The sequence below is a fragment of the Trichosurus vulpecula genome, chromosome 2, assembly GCF_011100635.1.
Source record: "Trichosurus vulpecula isolate mTriVul1 chromosome 2, mTriVul1.pri, whole genome shotgun sequence".
Lineage (NCBI taxonomy): Eukaryota > Metazoa > Chordata > Mammalia > Diprotodontia > Phalangeridae > Trichosurus > Trichosurus vulpecula.
In genome coordinates this window covers 421,153,854-421,173,507 of record NC_050574.1, presented here as the reverse complement: position 1 = coordinate 421,173,507, position 19,654 = coordinate 421,153,854, and the positions used below count along the sequence as shown (strand labels likewise).

The following is a 19,654-nucleotide window of genomic DNA, read 5'->3' as shown; positions in this document are numbered from 1 at the left end:
TCTTGGGGAAAGAAGTCAAAGACGCCCAGAGATCTCCCTCCTAGAGTTACCGACCCAGTTCGGGAGACTACGAGGAGAAACCCAAGAATCCTAAAAAGCAAAACAAACAAAAACCCGTAGGCACATAACTCACAAGCGTCAGGATTGCAGCGCCTGGAAGGACCCTCAGGGGATTCCCCTCCGGGGAAATCCGTGCCCCCCACCCCAAGAAATCGACCAAAGAGCGCCCCTGAAAAAACCTGTGCTTTAAAGACCTCCGCAAGCAGGGGCACGCACTCCCCTCCCCAGGCAGTCCACTCTGCTTTTAGGTGGCCTCCGTACAGTTCCGTTCCCCCCAACTCACCACTACTACCACCGCCACCGCCACCACGACGTCAGGCTTCCATGGCTTCAGTTACCTTTCATGTAAAATGCCAGCCAGCCCCGGAAGCCCTCCACGTTCTGATTCCTCAGTTTCCTCCACCTCCCAAGGCTGTTGCGAGGGCCCAATAAGACAGTGTTTGTAAAGCACTTAGCACAGTGCCTGGCACGTAGTAAACACTTACATAAGTGTTGGCTATTATTGTTTACTCTGATAGAACGTAGCTTCTTACGAGCAGGGATTGTTTCAATAGTTGTGTTCTCAATCGTTCCATCGATGAACGAGCTTTATTAAGGACCTGCCATGTACCAGGCACTGTGCCTGGGAACAGCCTCCCTGAATTTAGCTAAGTGTTTTCGATCTTGACATAGTTGGATCCCCAGGCTTTCCAGTCACCTGCCAGAGCTTACCTTTCTGTCATCAATAATCCTAGATTACTTTTACACTTTGGTATAGGGAAGGTGTCTAGAACATAAATACGAGCAGTTTTTATTGGCAAGAAATGTAAAATGATGTTTAAAGACCACTCTCACTGAATAAACAGCGCTCTTTTTTATACTTTTATCACTTCCCATGGTGCAGATCATAGCCCATCAAAACCCTTTTCTCTATGTGCCTCCCCCAAATTCTACAGAGAGGGTCTACCCAATGTGCTAAAACCCTTCCTCCAGATGTTCCCAGTTATTATAAACTTCACAAATATTAACAAAAAAAGAATATTCCCATGTATAATTAAGTACAAAATTAGTGTTTGGGGGAATTTTTATTTCATAGAGCTTGTTCTTTTTTTTTTTTAAGTGTAATGTTTAACACAACACTATCAATGTTTCATTGATGCTTCTTTGGGGTTTTTTTGCATCACTATCACTCCTCCCCCACAACCCCAATCTCTATTGTAACTCCACCACCTAAAAAGATCCTGCTTCTCCAGATCACCTGGTGTATTGGATGCCAACAGAGCACATTGGTTGTGCCTCATTCTTGCTACAAGATCTGTCCATCTCCTTTCCCACTCATAGGTGAAGTTCTACATTAGTAAACGATGCTCCACCTAATCATATCCATTATGCATGTTTCTATTTTCCTTTGGAGGAACTTTCATTCTTTGCAGACTTAGATCATTGCTATGGAACAAAAAATTAAAGTTCAAAAAATTTTAATTAAAAAATAAATTAAAAATTAAAACCTTAAAATTCGATTTTAAAAAGATTTTCTAAGAATTACTTTAAGATGAATATAATGTCCAAAGAATAACCTTAAAATTTCAGTGCATTTGTGATCTCATCAGTGTTGTTCACCTTCCAGTGGTGCATAATCAGAAGCTATCTTTTTTATCCTGTCAAATGGGCAAGGAGGAGTCCACCTAACCTTCTGGGTACCTTCTTCTCTCTCTTGAAATTACATGGATACCAAGGGAGCTCCTAGGCTTTCCTTCAGTTATCTTTTAATGATAATAGCAGTTCACATTTAGATGCCACTTTAAAGGTTGCAAAGCACTTCACAGATCTCATTTGCCTCCTTGGCAATTTTGTTGACACTCACCTTACGTCTTTCCATTGACATTTTGATGACCCTCAGCTTTAATCCTTCACAGACTGTGGTCTTTTATGATGGACAGCTATTCATCATCACTAGAAAAAATACTGATGTTAAAAATATGTAACTTTAAGGGAGCACAACCATTTTCCAGAGATATGTGATCCAAATTTATGGTCATTTCCTTGATTCATATATTATAGGAATACCATAAGAATACTTTTGGATATGTTTTGTGTATTTCATGTGGTTTATTGTTGAGCTCTTATATGGATAATTAGTGATGCTTTTATAGACTAGTAAGAAGGAAAATCTCACTTCCCACCAGTCTGTGTTCTCTTGTTGTTGTTGTAGGCTTTTCATGACCCTAGTATGCCAGTACTGCCCATGGGGTTTTCTTGGCAAAGATGCTGGAGTGATTTGCCATTTCCTTCTCCAGTGGAATAAGGCAAACAGAGGTTAAGTGACTTCCCTGGGTCACACAACTAACATCTGAGATCACATTTGACCTCAGGTCTGTCTGACTCCAGGCCTAGCGCTCTATGCACTGACCCACTTAGCTGACTCTGTACATTTGAATGCCTCTCTGTACATCTGAATAAATCTAATTCCTTAGTTGTTATTATGCCAAAAAAAATCAGTACAACAAAACTCTAGAGAACTAATCACAGAATATCAGTGATGGAAGCATCCTCAAAAGTCATTTGGTCTAACATGAACCTTTATAGCTTGCCAAGCCTCCTCTTAAAGACCTACAATGATGGTGAACTCTCTACCAACCAAAGACCATTCTACTTCTGAACGACCCTAATTGTTGGAAAGTATTCCCTTATATTGATCACAGATTTGCCTATCTACCATTCTGACTTATTGTTCCTCCTCTGGTCCTCTGAAGTCTTTTAGAAGAACACATATGACATTTAAAGTATCTGAAAACAAGCTATCATGTTCCCCCCAAGTTGTCTTCTCCAATATTGTATCAACTTTGAACTCACTGTGATTTCAAAATTGGTGTTTATTTTCCAGAAAGAACTTTTGAGTTTGTTTTCTAGAAAGAATGCTTAATTCTAAAAATAGAAATCATTTTTGTTATTTTTACTATGGTAATACAATTTTTATTTTCTTTACTAATAATTATAGGTAATTAATTTTCAAAGAACAAGCTGTATGTAATGTCTCAGGTTAATTTCACCAGAGGTATCACAAAAGTCAATTAAGTTATCAATAATAATATTTAATAAGTTAAAATCAATCTTGTAAAATTTTAAAGCAAAAGGAAAAGAATTATATTGTCCACTGATACAAAGAGGTTCAATACGACATGTAGTACATTACTACTATATCTCATACCCAGTACTATGCCGGATGCTAGGAGCTGCAGAGATATATATCCCTCCATCCTCAGGGACTTAACATATTATAAGGGGAAGGAGAGTGAGCCAACAAGGGGAAAGTGAAATTTTATTCCTAATATGCTTAAAATAATTATGGCTATTTTAGGACAAGTACATTTTAGATTATTGGCCCCCTAGACAATCTACATTTTATGCCTTCATTAATATGATTGACTACTTAACAAAAAGCTTTGTTAAAGCTGTAACTATGTCTTACTGTTTCTTACATCCCATGCCTTGCACATATCACTTACTCAATAAATGTGTTCAATTAATATTACCAACTTTTTTTTAAAAAAAGGTTAACTATCACTTTTCTGAATAAGGAAACATAATAAATTCCCTGCTTAAATATGATTAAAAAACAAATTTAATAATCATGAAGATGGGAAGATGCCATTAATTTTGGAAGCTTCTATCTTGAGGAACTTTCAAATTGATCATACAAATATTCAATGCATCCTGGATGTCAAAATTCATAAATCTCATATTTTAAATACAGTGAAACATCTACTTTCATATTTCATTTGATCCATGTCTTTTAACTATGGATGCTTCCTTTACTGCCACTTCATCCCATGTCTTTTCATAAATACTCCAACAGAGAACCTACTCAATGAACCAGACATTCTGTTCTTTTAATATTTTGTGGATTGCAGTGTAGCATTCAGGCTTTCCCCCATTACATCTCATTCTTGCTTGTTACATGCTCACCAAGAGGCTTATTTAATAATATTAAAGCACATACTACTTGGGAAATTTCTGAATACTATAATTCTTCAAAAGAAGAATAATGTGTGATATGTGGGGATGAGAGGCAGTTCAGCTTAATGGATGATTCCAACATATACTGATTTGGGGATCCTGGACAAATCAATTAACCTCTCAGTGTGTTGAACTCTCAAGTTCTTAAGTCGTGGGAAAGGTGCCAACCTATACTGGTAGAGATAGTTTCCTGTGAAAGCACCACTCCAATCCCTGTATCTATCTGGGGCCACCACCAAAACATTTATGCAATCTGGAGAGTTTTTTTCCCCTTAGAGATGAGATGAAGGCTGAGTTCAATTTCAGCAAGACAGACATCACCAGATTCTGTGTTTCAGCCAAAGCTGTTAAATACGGCTGTATGGAAAGGGCTTAAAGTCACCCTAAGTATTTCTAATAGAATGTTCAGTGTGAAATAAATAATCAAATCCACCAATGTACAAAGTAGCAAACATAAGGAAATTTTTATTTTGTTTTTACATGTAGCCAGTATAGATAGTCAAACTAGTGATGCCAGTAGTCAAAGATTCTTTTTTGTTTTACTTTCCTAAAGTGGAAATGCTCTAAATTATATATACTGTATTGAAAATTGGCATGACTGTCCTAATATAAGATGACATTATTACGAAGATCATATCTACTCACATTAATTGATTTAACTATGCCAACCAATGTACTTTCTAGCATAGTATAGATATGAGTGAATAAATTTCACTGATTGGTTATTCAAAACCAACTGCTGTCATCATTGCTATTATCACAGCAATTTTTTTAAACTTGGCAAAGTAATAAACTGTGTTTGCTCTTTTATTTATGAGGCTATTAATTTTTTTATATTTTCAATTACTGCATATTTACACCATTGGGCTGAGAATAGACATGTCAGCAATTAAAAAATCCTTCACTATAACATACTCAAATTTGGCCAATGAATACATTTTCCTATCATTGGAACAATGTAGGAGAACAAAGTATTTCATCCTCTTCCGGGTAGCAAATGATGCTTCAAATGGCACTCACCATTTCTGTTTGGCTTGGTAGACCATGTGTGATATATGCATATATGTATACATACATACATATATGTACAGTTATAATAGCAATATTATAATGCGATTATGAACATATTCTGGTTTTTGTGGAAGTAAAATATTTCTGAATTTCTATATGTTCTAATCTTTCATAGTCTGTCTTTTCTTTATAGCTATAACATATATACAACATACAGCCAGTGGGTGTTTTAAGTAGAAATCACTGCTAATTTGATGTTCTCTCTCTGTGTCAGAGCTAAGCATTATCTCTAGAAGGTGCTGGGGACAACAATGTAGGAATTTGTATTTAGCTGAAAGACTGTTATGCTTCCACATTTTATGTGTAATGTGGGTATGCCAGTGTTTGTTTCTTTTATTTACAGAACTATAATTACTATAGCCTATTGCCTAATATTAACCATATACTAAGTGGTCGATAGAATTTGACAATATAATTTCAGAGCCAATAAATATCCAAAATTCTTTTTAGCTAAGACAATTTTTAAGTAGAAAAGATAATTAAGGAAAATTGTGTCTTCTAGTTAAATATCTCTTACATGTAGCAAATTCTCACCTCTAAACCTGGGAATACTTCAGAGAAGTCTCCTGTGCTGTCCTAAACTTTCACTTGGTATGGAGAAGTTTTGGAGGAATATATCTGGTCTCACCACAACTGACCACGACAAAACATGGACTCTGCAATCCATGAAATTTTTGCAATGCCCTTCTATTTACATAAAGGTAGAGAGCACAAATTTATTGTTTATTATAGTGGAATGTGTATTATAGAAGAAAGAACATTGGATTTGAAGTCCACAGCCCTGGGTGAAAATCTTGCCTCTGACACTTACAGCCTGTATAAATGTGGGCAATTCAAGTAACCTCTCTGGGCCTCTGTTTCCTCATCTGTAAAATGAAGAGGTTGGACAGGATGGCTTCTAAGGTCCCTTCCAGTCCTAAATCTATCCTATAAAATATCTTCCCACTATTTCCCTCATGGAATAGTGGATAGAAACTCAGGAAATCTTTGATTCAAATCCTGCCTCTGACAAACACAAGCTGCAGAACTATGGATAGGTAAGTCACTATGGTAGAACCTTAGTATCAGACTGTCAGTATAAAAGTACAACTCCTTTGATTTGCAAACAAAGGTAGAATTCAAATGAGAAAGAAAAAAAAGACATGTAAATAAAGATTTGAGAAACCTACTGATGGGGTGCTTGGGTGCTTGTGCTTGGACTCCAATTCCAAGATCACATTTCTCCCTAGCTTCAAACACTATCCCTGACAGTTTTTTTCCCCAAGGACACTATGCCTAGCAACAACTCTTGAGTGGGCCCCAGTAAGACAAACTACCTTTCCCCACAATTACTCGTGAGTGGGCCCCAATAAAACAAACTATCTTTCCCCATCACAAAAACAAGCTGACCTATGGAGAAATTCTCTTGTAAAAGCAGGACTATCTTGTAACCACAGAATTATCATGTATTGATTCCCAAAGTTATATTTAATCGAGAGGTCAAGCTATAGACATCAACTCTCAAAGCTATCTTGCTACAGACATAACAGATCAAAAGTACAACCCTGAGAAACCCCTTCCCCTGGTTTCCAGTAGTGAATGATTCCTGTAACCAAGGTTGTAAGTTATTACCTAATTAGCATATCTGCCAGATAATCCACTACTTTTCCTATATAAGCTTTAGCATCATTCCTGTTAGGTTGCAGGTTCCTTAAGAACTCTTGCCCACTGAAAAGTGTAACAATAAATCTTTGTCACCTTGACTTAAAGAATGCTTGAGTCCATGAATTCATTCCAGACAACCCTATCCAGTACTCTGGTTCTTGACGGGTCCCTGAAACCCCGCCTCAAACTGCATCACTACAAACAAATGAAGTGAAAAAAAATCTTAGAATACTACCATTAAATAATTTTAAAATAGCAATACAATTAAAACTCAATATTTTTACTTTCTCGGGGTACATAGCATTGTATTCCAAATTGCATTCAGGGTCTACTTAGACCTTCTTACTGAAGGATGGGTCATTATAACTTTTGACCAATAACTGTAATTGAATAGGCATTTTGTAAACACAAAATAATAAATTTCTAATCCCCAACTAAAAGGACAAATGTTGAAATAAACCATAACACAAAGTATTACTAACATATTTAACCAAACAAAAAAATCTTTGATCCTAAAATTTTATACTTAACTTTTAAAAAATATATCTTAAGTAGTGTTCTCATGTTCATATCTAGAAGGCAGTATGCAACGTTGTGAGTATGAGTAGGAGGAGGGTGAACAGATTTCCCATCTATATACACCAATATATAGCATATACCAGGAAAGTAGAAGTGATGTAGTGATATGCCTACAACTCCAGACACAAGAGACCTAAGTTATTCTCCCCTTTGAAGCTGTATGACTAAGGTGATACACAAAGATGAATTAGATCCCTGCAGCAAGCCTTTACCCTTCAATATATCATTATGACTCATCAAAAATATTCATTCTCATGGAAATCAAAACGAGGTTTTATATCACATCCATAAAAATGGCAAAGATGACAAAAGATAAAAGGAGCAATATTACCAAGACTGAAGAAAGACAGGTACAAAAGTAAACAGAATTTTGAATTGGTTCAAAGATCCATACCCTTTGACCTATAGTCTTCTTTGCTAGGTTTATACCCCAAAGAAAGTAAAAGACAGAAAGACATATGCAAACTATTTATAGCAGCTCTTTTTTGTGGTATTATGGTATTATAGAACAGGAAAAAGGCGATGTCTATCAATTGGGGAATGTCTAAACAGAGAGTACATGAATATAATAGAACATTGCTGTGTCATAAGAATGAATATGAAAAAATAAGAAACATAGGAAGCCTTCAATGAACTGTACCAAAGGGAAATAAGCAGAGTCAGGAAAGGAGTGTACTTTGAACAACGACATTGACAGAAAGAATGACATCCAAAATAAGAAACTAAAGCAGCCCAATCATAATAACTAAGCTGTTACCTGAAGAAGAGATGAGAAAATGTACAGCCTCAATTTGCAAAAATGGGAAACTATAAATGCAAAATACTGCAGTACTTCAGTCCTAGTCTGGTGTGTTAAGTTCTGCTAAACATTTCCCCCCCATTCCTCTTAATCTTTTATACACTGGGAAAAGGAATGGAGAGGGATACGTTTGGAAATGAAGCTATCAATAAGATCAATAAAAAATTAAAGTATAAAAAGAATATCCATTCTCCCTTCAGGATGGAGAAAAACTGATTCTTATATGTTGAACTTTTTACCAATATATAACATCTACTGTACTGTAGCTTTACACTAGGATTTCATGAGGGTCTTTTCATTTGTATGAAACAGGGTATTTGATATCCTACATGCTGCATGATACACTGCATGTAAAGTGCATTAAAATTGCTTAAAATGAACATTTGCATGCTTTTGTGTCTTTGAAAGATTAAATTTTTGCTTCCTTCAAACAGGCAAATACCTAGGATGGTGATACTCAAAGTAATGCAACTTAATATGAGAACAAATATTCTCAGTTAGCCCTGTAGAAAATAACTAAATGTTAAAGTTCTAATCATCTCTGCAGTTCTAAAATTCAAGGCAGATCTCCAGTTAGTTTAGAGAATCATCCAAAAGCTATTAACAGACAACCTCTGAGAAATAGGCAAAAAAAGGAACTTATTAAAAATATGTTAAGAAGGATTTATGTTCTAACCATACATGCAACAAAGCAACTTGTAAATTAGTATATACACTTACAAGTTGGTAACTTGCCTATCATAAATAACAGCTCAAAAATTATAATGCAAAAAGTAATTATCAAAGGAGGCCAGAAAAACACTACATTATTTTAATTCATTAACATTTCTGCTACCTTTGTTATAACAAAATTGCTGAAATATAAAGAAAATATTATGTAAAGTATATTTCTCTATAAAGGTACAAATGAAAATACATAAAATCTTGATTAAAATTTTTTTTGAAAAACATTTCTGGACCATAAAAGAACTCCAAGTCTCGGTCATTTACCTGAATAACATAAGTATTTAGATTTTTTTTATGCACATAGCCTCTTTAAAAATTATTGTAATTGCCCATATTTTGCAATTTCATTTTCTCTGATATAAGTTGCCTATAGTAAGTATAAAAAGCACTAACACAGATGAAAAAAATCAAGACAAAAATATTTCCTGTAAAAGAGCATACATATACATTCAAACTTTACATTTAAAGTATATTTAAGCTGCCACAGAAACACTAAACTTTAAAGAATTAACATAATAAAAGTTGGTTACATAATACAGGCAGTCAACAATCATTTATTAAGCACTTACTGTGTGCCAGACACTGTGCTAAATGCTGGTGATACAAAGAAAGGCAAAAAGAGTCCCTGCCCTCAAGGAGCATACATTCTAATGGAGAAGATAACATATACATAACTAAGTACATAAAAAATATAGATAGAGTCAGTGGAAGATAATCTCAAAAACTCTAGCTCCTGGGGAGGGGGTCGAGGGGAGGAGAGATGAATTCCATACAAGGTGATTTGAGCTTGGTCCTAAAGGAAGCCAGGGAGACTGAGAGACGGAAGTGAAGAGGAAGAGCAATCCAAGCATGAGGGTTAGCCAGTGTAAAGATGCAGAGATGGCAGGTGGAGCGTCACATGCAAAGAACAGCAAATGGATAATGTAGCTGGATCATGGAGGACATGGAGAGCAGCAAGGTGTAAGTATAGAAATGTAAGAAGAGGCCAAGTTCTGAAGAGCATTAAATGTCAAACAAAGGACTATAGGAAGATCCCAGTGGCTATAGGGGACCACTGGAGTTTACTGGGCAGGTAGGTGACATGGGTAGTGCTTTAGAAAAGTCATTTGGGTATCATATATTGGAATGGGAAGAGATTTGAGGCAGGGAGAATAATTACAAAGCTACTGTGGTAGTCTACTTGAGCAGAGATGAGAACCTGAACCAAGGTGATAGCTGTGTGAGCAGAGAAAAGGAAATGTATAGAACATGTTGTGAAGGTAGTAACAATATCTGACAACATATTCCATATGTGGAGTAAATGGGAGTGAAGGGTCAAGGATTACACTGAAGTTTTAAACCTTGATGACTGGGAAGAAGGTGATACCCTCCACAGTAATAAGGACATTCAGAAGAGAGAAAAGTCTGGGAGGAAAGATGATGACCTCTCTCAGAAGTATGAAATGCCTATCCGACCTCCGGTTTGAGATGACCAAAAGGAAGTTGAAGATAAGTCAGAGGACAGAGGGTTTAGGAAAAAATTCGAGGAGAGGAATTGGAGTCACCTATTGCAGATGGATTTCTCAAGGAGTTTAGCCAAAAAGGAAAGAAGATGGGAGGGGAATGTGATTAAGAGTGCATGTGGAGGGCATTTGTCAAGAAGAGGGGCCACCACCCTCATCTGAGACCAGAATAAAAGAGGAATTAGTGAGAAGTGTATGCTTGATATGAAGAGGAAGGAGGGAAAACAGAGCTCTTGGTGAATGGCTTCAATTTTTTTCCAGTGATAAAAAAGTCAACATCCTCAGCTGAGAAGGAAGCTGTATTAGAAAGAAGGTTTGGAAAAGCTGTTATGGAGAGTAGGGACATAGGGAAAGAAGAATGATATAGCCAGGGCAGGGAAAATGAGCTAGTAAAGAACTAAAGGATAGAAAGCATGGAAAAAATGGTGAGGATGAAGAATGGGGTTACTGGCCAGGAGAAATAATGGAAAAATGGAATAAGATAAAGGAATTTTAGAATTCATGAAAATGGAAGAAAATTGTTGATGATGGCAAGATGATGGCATGACCCTCTATGGGTAATTGAGTAGGAGTAGGTCATAGGAAATAAGTAGCCTAAAGAACTAGGAAATTAAGGCATTTGGGGAGTATCAATATGTACACTACTGAAGTCCCCTTGTTTGGGGACAAGTGTTGGGGTGGAAAAACTGTGCATGAAAACAGTTATAAATAACATGCATAATAAATTTTTTTCTAATCATGACCTAAAGGGAAACTATAATTAAACTAGAAGTAGGAAAATAATTCTTCAGTTGTATTACCTACATCTAAAATCTGAATATTTAGGTTACTGTGACCACCTATTACAACCGAATTTGCTGAAATTTAGTCATTTTAAGCAGAATAAATTACAGCATACTCTTCCTCTACTCTATTATCATTGGCAATATAAAGTATTTATTTGTTTTTAATATTCAGTGAAAATTATTCCTCAATGACACCTGGAAATGTTCTAAGAATTCGTAATCACTTTTTCTCACCAATTTTGTGGAACTCAAGTCATAATTAAAGCATATGGAATACAATAAAATGATGTCTTATTGTTATACAAAAAATAGTTCAGAATAATACTTATTTTAAGGTAGGATGTTAGCATCAGACTCCTAGTATAAAAGAGTAAAACCCCTTTGATTTTCCACCAAGAAAAGGCAGAATTTAAATGAGAAAAAGAGAATGGTAAAAAGAATGCTAAATAACAATTTTGGAAATCCATAAACAAATAAGTGGAAAAATTGAAACTCTACCATTAAAAACTTATAAAATAGCGATTCAATTAGAATTTATTATTTCAAGTGTCTCTGGAGTGTGAATCACTGCATACCAAATTGTTTAATTATGACCCAGTTTAAAATGCTTTCCACCTGTCATCGAAAGATCTTAAAATTCATTATGTAACTTGAGAAAGACTGATTTGCCAGACCCTCACTGATGCAAAATGTAGACTGTATGACATTACGCTAATTTTCTACTCTATTTCTTTTGCTGCTGTGTGGAAAGTAGCTAATATACCCTATTATAAGTTAATAACAATAATATGACCTACAAAATTCTCATTAAAAATTGCAATCTTTTCTCTTTTCATAAAGGTCAGTTTCCCATCTATTCAGTATGCAAAAATCAACTTGTCTATAACATACATTTTTCCATTTTTTACGAGGCTTGATCTTTCATAGTCACAAACATCACTTTTGCAATGTTTTTAAAGTTGATTAAATGACCTTCACATGCTTAGTTGAGAACCTACTTTTCTTTTTAATCTGTGGATAAATGTATACAAATAAAGTAGTAAAAATCTCTGAGAAAGTTTAACCAAGTTACAGGCAAAATACCTGAAGAAGGCACTTTCATATTCTGGACCTTAATGTTTATGTTTAATCCTCTCTAATAGTTTATTGCTAATAATCCTTTAAAATATAAGTAATATACATTGAGATATGTCCTAAAAAGAAAAGCCAAAATCCCTTCAAAGTTATGACAAAAGCCCAGAAGTAAATTACATACTGAAATAAGATTTTATCTTGCTATCTCTTTATGGAGTAACATGGTGTGTTTGTTGTTTGCCTCCCTTCTGCAGATTCAATATATGATCATGATGAAAAGAGGAACGGACTGTTCGATTCATCAGTGGCTGAAGTGGACGAAAGTTGTCAACCATCCTCTTTTCTTTCTCCCCAACTGAAGTAAAAAGCAGCATCCGAAATGCCTCCAGCTGAGGATGAGAAACAGTCAATATAAATATTTTCAGAAGGAAAAAAGTTATTGCTTAAGGAATACAACAGTGTTCATACTTACTTGGCAGCTCAGAAATGACATACATAGCAAAACACAAATCTAGCAGTAATTAGACATGTTTTAGCCACCTGATACAGGGCACACAGAAAGATTATTATTAATGTTAATAATTAATGGCTTATAGTAACCTGTCCTCATTACCAGATAAACTCATATAGTTATACTCATTTCTTTTCTTTTTTGTGTAGCTATATACCTTGCAGTGAAATAACACCATACAAAAAATTCATATGCAAGCAGGCAGTCCAGTAGATTGGTTGCTTGCACTCTGAAAAGACCCTGTTTGAGCAATCCTATATAAGAATACATGGCTTCGAAGGCAGAAGAAAGAAAAAAAATGCTTTTGAAAGATTGTGTATTTCAACCAAAACAGGCTCATTCCAGTTGCTAGTAGAGCAGTTTGGTATAAAGCAATTAGGGATAAGTATCTCTGCTAAAAGCCTTCATTCATATCAACCACTTGTCTTAAGGGGCACAACCACAAACAGACAAGCTCTGAAATTTGTAACTTTATCTAAAAAGCAAAACAATCCTCATATCATTTTTAGTTACTGATCTCTTCATACAGGGAATTTGCAATTACCATCTGTAATGCTGCCTTCAACTATGAAGCCGAAAAAATGTGAGATAAGATTCATGGTCCATCTATCTCAGGATTTTCTCTCCAAGAGAAACACCAAGAGATGTTTGGTGGGACAGCGTCACAGACATCAATCTCATAAGCTGAGAAATGTATCCAAACATTCCCACCTCTTCTTCTGCCCATGTAATACTTATTTCCATATTAGCCATATCAAAAAATACAGAAATAAAACAAGAAAATAATACTTGAGTTTGCACTTAGAGTTCATCAGTTCTCTCTCTAGAGATGACAGTATTTTTTTGTTCATCATGAGTCCTTCGGAATTGTCTTGGATCACTGTATGGATCAGAATAGCCGAGTCTTTCACAGCTGATTATCATTACAACATTGCTGTTACACCCACGTCACAGACTTCTCCTACGGATCCTTGTCTTAGGCTGGACAAATGTCCTCCTGTGACCTTCTGTTGGCTCTGCCACTCCAAAATTTGATTAGAAGCATTATTTTTAAAATGTTTGGAGGAGAACATTGGGAGAATTCAGACGGGTCCCAGGTTGCGTTCCCCCATCTTGGCTGTGTCCCTCCACATCTCTTAATATCACAATATAGATCTATTAACCATTCATTATCTAAACTTTTTATGTCCCTAGTTATATTTTCAATCTATACCACCTCATGACAGTGATGAGTCTCAGCTTTTATGATACACTTGCTATCCAAAATGTCTCCTTAGAAGTCTGACCACTGTATTATTACAAGTTCTGGCTCTATGCCATACTGCCATAGGCACCAAGGAGCACCCCGTATCCTGTCTCCCCAAACCCCATTTCATAGGAGTCCTCGCCTCTGCATCACACATCTTCCCTACTACATTCTGCAAAGCTCCAGTATTGGAGATCCTCCAAAGAACTATCCCTAATAGAATCTTTGTCCCTATCCCCCAGCCAGTTCGATGGTCCACTGGATAAAGCTCTGCTACTGAAGTCAGGTAAATCTGAGTTCAAATTCAGCCTTAGACACATACCCTATGACCCTGAGCAAGTCACTTAACTTCTGCCCGTATCAGTTTCCTCAACTGTAAAATGGGGATCATAACAGCACTTACCTTACAAAGTTGTAGGAATCAAATGCTTATGACAATGCCTGGCACACAATAGGCACTAAATAGAAGCTTAATTCCCTGCCTTTTCCCCCTAGTAAATGTCCACATTTTCACCTTCTTTGAATTAAAAAACACACTAGAAGCCTCACATGATTGCTTGCTATACTTCACTCATCTGTGTGGTATTAGTTTAAAGTGCTAGCTTCTTTCTAAAATGAAAGTGAACGATACTTGGAGCAACATATGAATATATTTCAAACAACGTCCCTAAAGAGTAACTAATAACATTAAAACGATGCTGTATTTCACTCTCTTTTATACTGGCGACTCTGAATTTTCCTTTAAAAATAAAGTGTGAAAACACTTACCTGATTATGATCGACCTCAATCGGCTGTTTCTTAATGATCCAGGTGACAGATTCTGAAAGTGGTGGAGTGGTCAAAGACCCTGAATAGGTCCAAAAATCTGGGCAGGTTGGCATAAGACAGGCAGGATCAAATGTTCCAAATTCAGCAAGCGAATCCTGAACAAAACAGTTATGTGCTGAATCAACATTTTAGTACTAAAAATTTGTGGAAAATTTTCACTTTCCCTAAAGCAGTGATTCTCAACTTCATGATCTGGAAACCACCTAAGTACTCCTTCCACCTAAGTACTCCTTGAGTACTATGGCTGATCTCAACTCTTCAGTGAATATAGCAAAAGTACAAATTACAAATCAGATGATCTTTACTTTTTAAAGTGTCACGGATGCTTTTCGTTCTTTAAACTATAATAACTTCTCAATAGATCCCTGCACCTACAGTTGTTGTTGTCCTGCTGTTTCAGTCATGTCTGACCCTTCATGACTCCATTTGGGGTTTTCTTGGCAAAGATTCTGGAGTGGTTTGCCATTTCCTTCTCCAGCTCATTTTACAGATAAGGAAACTGAGGCAAACAGGGCTAAGTGACTTTTCCAGGGTCATACTGCTAGTGTCTGAGGACAGATTTGAACTCAGATATTCTTGACTCTTTACCCCATGCTTTACCCACTGTGTCAACTAGCTGCTTTTCCCCTACAGAATCAAGTCCTAATTTCTCCCCTGAAATCTAGTTCCACATTACTACGTACTTGCTGGATATCACCACCTGGGTATCCTGTAGGTATTTCAAACTCAACATGTCTAAAACAGGGCTCACACTCCCTCCAACTTTCCCCATTTCTGTCAAGGGCATCACTATTCCCAATTTGCAACCTTGAAGTCATCCTTGACTATTCATTCTACATCTCACACTGTCTGCCACCTCTCACCAACTCCCCATACCCATATCCAATCGTTTGCCAAGCCTCATTAAGACACCTTCATAACATCTTTTACATTCATCTGCTTCTCTCCTAATTCAAGTCCTCATCATCTCTTAATAAATATTTATTGAATTTAAAAGCCATTTAGTTAGATGGGTCCGTGTTAGATTGCAACTCAGCTGTATTTCCCTAGGTGAATGACTAAGAAAAGCTTCTGCTTTGTTTTTATATGCTATATCAGTGACTAGGAAAGAACTTCTGTAAAAACAATTATCAATTAAAGGAACTCCTTGATAGAGATTTTCCTTTCTCTCTTTGCATACTCAGAATATAGCATAGTGCCTTGGACATAGTAAATGCTTAGAAAGGTTTGTGGAATTGATTGTCTTGAAGTATTATTTCATTCAAAAATATATTCAGATCACTCTTTGCAGACAATACGATGGTATACTTAGAAAATCAATTAAAAAACCAAATGAAACAATAACCAATTCAGCAAAGTTTCACGATATAAAATAAAAACAGTTAAATCATCAGCATTTCTATATGTGACCAACAAAGTTCAGCAGGAAGAGACAGAAAGAGAAATTCCATTGAAAATAACTGTAGACAGTATAAAATACTTGGGAGTCTACCTACCAAGTCAAATCAGAAACTATACAAACACGATTACAAAACACTTTCCACACAAATAAAGTTAGATGTAAACAATTGGAGAGATATTATTGATCGTGGGTAGACTGAGCCAATATAATAAAAATGACAATTCTACCTAAATTAATTTACTTATTCAGTGTCATAACAAACTACCAAAAATTATTTTCTAGAGCTAGGAAAAAGTAACAAAATCTATCTGGAAAAACAAAACATCAAAAATATTAAAGGAATCAGTGAAAAAATATAAAGGCGGCCTAGAACTATTAGATCTCAAACTGTATTACTAAGTGGTAATCATCAAAACAATCTGGTACTAAGAAATAGAGTGGTGGATCAGTAGAATAGACTAGGTACACAATACAGCCTAGTAAATGACCATGTTTACCTAGTGTTTGATAAACCCAAAGATCCGAGCTTTCGGGACAAGAACTCATTATTTGACAAAAGTTGCTAAAAAAAATCTAGAAAGCAGTTTGGCAGAAACTAGGTATAGACTATAGATTCCCAAAGTTGGCAATACTGCCCCATGTGGGGAGCAGCACAATAGAGGAGAAGTGTTTGTAGCTTTTGGTGCAATTGGGGGGCTTGAGTAAAAATAAGGGGGTAGTGGAAGCCTAAGGAAAGAGAAGATAAGAAAACTTTGAAAAACCATTTGTATATGTTTCATCTGTTCTGTAACAGAGTTAAAGTCATAGTGATTACATTATTTTCCAAATAAACACACAAAATGCAAGTTATGACTGGTCAGTGGCCAAGTCCACCAACAAGTCTTAACAAGCAAGTGTTGGAAGGTGAGCATTGTCACACATTGTTGGGAAGTCCAGCAAGCATTGGCAAGAATTGTGTGTGTAATGGCTTGTTTGAAATAAAATACTATATGGTTACATGATGCAATATTATGTCATAAAATTTCAATGCAGGAAAAAATCCACAAATTTACAATACATTATTAAATTTAGCTTGTGTCATTTTTTTTAAAAAATATTTTATATCTTTTTGAAATGGCACAAATTTCAAAAAATCATTAAAGGGTTAAAGAAAGATTTCCAAGGGGGCACTGAGTAATTTTTTTAAAAAGGAGGCAGTAGGCCAAATAAGTTTGGGAACCTCTGGTATAGACCAACAGCTCATACCATATACCAACATAATGTCAAAATGAGTACATGATTTAGACATAAAGGGTGATACCATAAACAAATTAGGAGAGCATGGAATAGTTTGCTTGTAAGATATATGAACAAGGGAAAAATTTAGGACCAAACAAGAGATAGAGCGCATTATGCAATAAAAAATGAATAATTTTGATCACATTAAATTGAAAAGATTTCGTACAAACAAAACCAATCCAGCCAAAATTAAAAGGAAAACAAGAAACTAAAAAAAAAAGCTTTATAGCAAGTATTTCTGATAAAGGCCTTACTTCTCAAATATATTGAAAACTGAGTTAAATTTTTAAAAATGCAAGTCATTCCCCAATTGATAAATGGGCAAAGGATATGAAAGGAAGTTTTCGGAAGTCAAAGCTGTAACTTTAGTCATATGAAAAAATGCTGTATATCTATTGATTAGAGAAATGCAATTTTTAAACAATTCTGAAGTACCACCCCACATCTATCAGATTGGCTAATATGACAGAAAAGGAAAATAACAAATGTTGGAGGAGATGTGGAAAAATTGGGACACTAATGTACTGTTGGTGGAGTTGTGAACTGACCCAATCCTTCTGGAAAGTAATTGGGAACTATGCCCAAAGGGCTATAAAACTGCTGCAAACCCTTCGACCCAGCACTAGGTATGTATCTCAAAGAGATTAAAGGAAAAGGAAAAAGACCTACATGTACAAAGATATTTATAGCAGCTCTTTTTGTGATGTCAAAGAACTAGAAATTGCAGTGATGCTCTGACTGAGGAATGGCTAAGCAAGTTGTGGTATATGATTGTGATGGAATACTATTGTGCCATAAGAAATGATGAGCAGGATGGTTTCAGAAAACTTGAGAAGACATATAAATTCATGCAAAGTGAAGTGAGGTGAATTAGGAGAACATTTTTAGCAGTAACATCAATATTGCATGATGATCAACTGTGAACGATTCTAAGACAATTCTGAAGGACATATGATGAAAAGTGCTATCCTCCTCCAGCGAAAGAACTGATGGGGTCTGAATGAGGATCAGTGCACACTTTTTCACTTTCTTTATTTTTATTGATTTTTTTTGGTCTGTGGTTTGTTGTTTTTTTTCTTTTTTGCAGCATGGCTAATATGGAAAAATATATATGTGAATATATTCAGTAAGCACTACTATATTCAGAGGAGTCATGCTATATACTCACTGAAGAAACCATAAAATTTACATAAAATATGGTTCTCACCTTCATGGAGCTTATGGTCTAGAAGAAGGATGATACACAAAGATAAGTAATAACATAATACTAAGTTATAAGAGCATTAGACAAAGTTCTATGCCATAATATAATAACACAGTGTCCCAAAAGTCTTAGTGCAGTTTTAAGCTTTAATAATGTGAGATATATTTTCAGAACATGACTAATGCAGAAACACATTTTGCTTGACTTCAAGTGTATAATGAGTATTATATTTCTTGCCTTCTCAGTTGGCGGGGGAAGGGTGGAGGGAAGGGAGAGAACTTGGAAATGAAAATCACCCAGAGATCATCCAAAAGGTTTGGATGTGTACCTGACAGTTTTGACACAGCCACACAAGAAAAAGTCAAAGGGGATAAACAAAGGAACCCCCTTTGGCTAATCAGTCTAAAACAGCATCATCCAGAAACTGTTGCACATGCAGTGCATGTGAAGGTGCACTGTCTTGTTAGAATTAAAGTTTTACATTTATTATTCGAAATTCACAAAATGACTATAAAAGAAATTCAAATGATTATACTTTCAAATTTTGTTTTCTATAAGTTTGTATAATTTATACTTATAAAATTATTAAAACTTAAAACTGCGCTAAGACTTTCAGGTCACCTGTATTAATGAACTGTGATTAAATGTTGTTTAACAGTATTAATAGCTAACATTTATAGAGTAACTAGTATGTGTCAGGCACTGTGTTAAGCACTTTATAATTATTGTTTCATTTAATCCTCACAACAACTCTGGAAGATAGGAGTTCTTATCCCTATTTTGCAGATGAGGGAAGTGAAGCAAACAGGAGTTAAATGACTTGCCCAAAGTCACCAAAAAATTCTTCAGGCAAATGGTAAAGGGATAGGTAGTACGAAAAGGCATTTTGTTCATCAACCATGGTTTTCAGGAACCGCCGCCCCCCAAAAGCCTGCAGAAAACAAATGT

The 19,654-nt window shown here is 35.7% G+C and overlaps 1 protein-coding gene across 2 annotated transcripts in view; it reads right to left on the bottom strand.

Moving 5' to 3' along the window:
- Nucleotides 1-8,952: 8,952 nt before the first annotated feature.
- The window catches only part of CA5B (carbonic anhydrase 5B), a 52,692-nt gene continuing 41,990 nt past the window's right edge, over nucleotides 8,953-19,654 (bottom strand). For both annotated transcript variants that reach the window (XM_036746565.1, XM_036746566.1), the window contains 2 exons: nucleotides 14,762-14,917; nucleotides 8,953-12,625 (listed from right to left, as the gene is read on the bottom strand). In XM_036746565.1, the coding sequence (XP_036602460.1) occupies nucleotides 12,446-12,625; nucleotides 14,762-14,917 (336 nt within the window). In that variant the 3' untranslated portion in view covers nucleotides 8,953-12,445. The remainder of the gene's footprint in view (nucleotides 12,626-14,761; nucleotides 14,918-19,654) is intronic.